Below are 3,663 nucleotides of genomic sequence, written 5' to 3'. Positions count from 1 at the left end.
CTTTTGATAAATTTATCAGCCGTCAAAAGACGTTAGAGGGGTTCAATCTAAAGAATTCTGCGTTTATTAAAATTGACAAAAGAACGAAAAATTAAAAGAAAAACAAATTTTGCCCTCCTTCATTTCGTTTGTCCACTCCTACGAATTCATTCCTCTTCGTTTATTACAAAGATCATTAGCTACATGTGGTCAAAAGAAAGAGAAATTACACATGTCTGTTATAATGCAGGATTCTATCAGCCGTCACAAGACGTTGCTAAACAACTAGTAAATTCTACGTAAACCCTTGATGCCAGTTTCTCATTCCTGACTAATCAAAATTTATGATCGGAGTCTTTCTAAAGTGGTACCCCTAATGGTGTGGTACCCCTAATGGTGCCACTACTCGTTAGCGGTGCAAATATGCATCGAAAGTGCATAGATTTACAGCGGAGATATCAAGTTGCAAGACTTTAGCAAGAAAATATAGTTTTGATGTAAAAACTATGTAAGAACCTTCTATTTAGTGATTTCAAACATATAGACTTTTGAAACGAGTTATACAAAGACAGTTTCTGTCAGAACCAAGAAACGAATCTGCAGGCCGAAGATATCAAATCTGACTATCCTTTAAACTTTACTAATAGTATAGCCATAATTCTCTTTGGGAGTTTCTGTATAAATTTTCGTCGTTAATTATCTTTGTTTCTTAGTAGAAGGATATTTGAAAATGGATGAACACAATGACACTGAAAAGTACGTCAAATATGTCGACATGAACGGTGCGACAGATTGCCCTGATCATCCACAGTATCAACACCCCAGGAAGGCGTTACCATTACCTCCTGCGGGGCAAGATTTACAACAAGGTGCACCAATGAAGAGAGGTTCAATGGTGGTACCAAGAAATCCAAAGATCAACATTAAAAAAAAAGGTAACCAGCCATAATTAAACCCCTGTCTTGCAATCAAGTTTTTCCTCTTTTAATTTCGATTTTGGATGAAATCACAGTGGGACCGAAATTGTGACGAAATTTGGCCAAATTTTTCAGTGGGTGGGTTTCCCACCGGGTCTTTATTAACACAGGGATGTCTTAGCTATAAGAAAGCCAAATCTTTCCACGGTAGAAAAAGTGAAAAATTAATGAGAATATTTTAATATTTTAATAATTAATATTTTTGAATATCCTTACACCCCATATTTGTTGACTTTCCAAATTCAGCTCCAAGCATAATCCGTCACCCTATAAAGTTTTCAGCCTTGACTCATTATTCTAAAAATCTTTTTTATCCTGAACTGTACCTTTGACTTGATGGAATAAGACAGTATATCCCTTTTTCAATCTGCAAAGTATTTGTCTCAACATAAGGGTCATTCTAGATTCCAAGCATAAATCCTAAACCCTTGAATTTTTAAATTAGTTATCAAAATGCATTCCCATACCTTGCCATTGGCTAATACTTGGCATATGCTTACTGGTAGCGCCAGATATTACATAAGCCAACGCCAGGGTATTCTCTGGTGTCAATCAACAACGTAAATTATGCCTGGAATACACAGGGACGAGGTAGACCAAAATGTATAACTTTTATGCTATAAAGCGATTTTAATTTAAATATCTTAGCGGGGTCAATGCAAGTTCGTCCAACCTTTCAAAAACAAGCCAACCTTCCACGACAGTCAAGCGTAACTTTAATTCCATCCGCCCCAGCAAGTAAAATCAAGGAAAGCAATGATTTACTCAAACAATTGAACTTGGCGCCCATACCGCCCACTAATGACCAATGTGAGTAAATCTTCATAACCCGAATAAACGTCCCCCACTAGTTATTTGTTTTCGCAAATTCTTTTGGAACCTCTTCCCATTCTTTTTACGACCACCCCACCCGTTTACTAATTTTTGAAGATATTTTCAGCTATCAAAAGCTGAATTGCTCTTAAATAGTTTGGTTTCAGTATATAATGGGTGATTTAAGGTAAAATACCCAACCTCCGGTAATATGGTCCCCCCCCACGTTCATTATATTTTGAAATTCGCCCGGTGTTTTCGGGTGTTTCCGTACAAAGTGCTTGAAAAATATCAAGTGTTCTGTTTTTATCTTCCGTTTTGCAGATAATAAACACTTGAACAACAATAACAACATCGGAAATGATGGTCCCACCCCTGTACCACCACCGAGACAAGCTAAACCACAACGATTACCAAATCAAAGCTCAATACACGGCTAAAGTTGATACTTTATATGATTGTATCTATTCTGTTCGGTGGAGAGTCTGAGGTGGTGGTCACAGTTTGACTTAGGTTAAACCATGGTTGAAATGTTGAACAGATAAAGTATTTTGTTGGTTCGACTTCTGGAATCAGTGAAAAAACATTTTTTGAATGAAATGAAGTACAATTTGGGAAGTCAATCAAATACAACATTGTAAGCGGTTTTGTTATTCAGAAATTGAGTTATTTTTCTCGTTGTCTTCAAAATTTAAAAATAATGATTTGCTTACAAATAATATATGGACCATTTTGTGGTTGAAACAAATATCAAAAGTACATGAGCAAAATATCGTACCAAACACCACGCGAATCACCCATTTATGAGCCTTAATTATGAATACACTAACACACGTTAATTACACACATGCACATACCAATTTAAAACAGAAAAATCAACTGTAGATAAATTATTTTTTGAAGAGAAAGGCGAGGAATATTTTGGAAATATTTTGACATCGTAAGCCCTTCAGAATCAGTTGATACATAGGCGCTGTGGACGTTAATAACATTGTTCTGACGTTGTGCGCAAGTTGGGTTTCTGGCCCTGCTAATATATCTTCGACTTTTGTATATATTTTGAACGTAAAATTTATAATATTATTTGAACTTTAACATTTTATATGTACTTTGACTACACAACAACTTTCACAATTTTCAGGACAGCATTATGTCGATAAGCAACCAGCTTATTCTGAATTTAAAAGAAATCCTTTTTTTATTCTCTGAACATGATAGATTTAACAATACACTCTTCTCTTTTTTATAAGAACAAGTAAAATTTTACTCTCATTATTATTTGCACTTTGAACCTGAAATTGTTCTTATCCTGTTCTTATTTAAAGTATAGGGTGAAACTGAGGTATTTTAGGCTTTTTACCCAGTTTTTACTATTTCGACCCCTAAAGTGCTTAAAATTCATTAATTTCAGGCTTAGCATTGTTCTTAAAGTGTTCTCATTTTTTAGAGATTTTGAGTCTCATTGTTCTTGTAGAATGGTTCTTATAAAAGAAAAAGAGTGGATGTGGTATCCACTCATTTACCTTCTTTGTGGAGCCCTTATCTCATTGACCCGTCGGTATTATTTTTCAGCAGTTTTAGCGATAAAAAACAGGAGACCATTACATGTTTTTTTATAAGAACAAACTATATAAGAACATAAAACTTTGATGGCCAAAATGTTAAGAACAAGTTAAGAACATCTTAATGATTTGTGGACTCATAAACACTCGATTTCTTAGGGAAATGGGTCAAAAATACTCACAAAATGGTCAAAATAAGAACATGTTAAGAACATTTTTAGGCTTGAAACTCAAAAAGTTAAGAACATTCGAAGGCTTCAAACATTTTGGATGTTCTTATAAAAAAACGTGTATATCATTAAAAATGCTAAGCTGCCAACATCTCATTTTGT

General features: G+C 34.6%; 1 protein-coding gene across 1 annotated transcript; it reads left to right on the top strand.

Moving 5' to 3' along the window:
- The first annotated feature begins 696 nt into the window (after positions 1-696).
- On the top strand, positions 697-2,257 carry LOC136821397 (uncharacterized). Its single transcript, XM_067077634.1, has 3 exons — positions 697-914; positions 1,605-1,766; positions 2,094-2,257. The coding sequence occupies exons 1-3, from the start codon at positions 710-712 to the stop codon at positions 2,207-2,209; spliced, it is 483 nt and encodes a 160-aa protein (XP_066933735.1). The 5' UTR covers positions 697-709; the 3' UTR covers positions 2,210-2,257.
- Positions 2,258-3,663: the final 1,406 nt, after the last annotated feature.

This window comes from Clytia hemisphaerica, unplaced genomic scaffold, assembly GCF_902728285.1.
Source record: "Clytia hemisphaerica strain Z4C2 unplaced genomic scaffold, Clytia hemisphaerica genome assembly, whole genome shotgun sequence".
Taxonomy (NCBI): domain Eukaryota; kingdom Metazoa; phylum Cnidaria; class Hydrozoa; order Leptothecata; family Clytiidae; genus Clytia; species Clytia hemisphaerica.
Note: the sequence above shows the minus strand (reverse complement) of the source record. Positions and strands in the feature narration are given on the sequence as shown.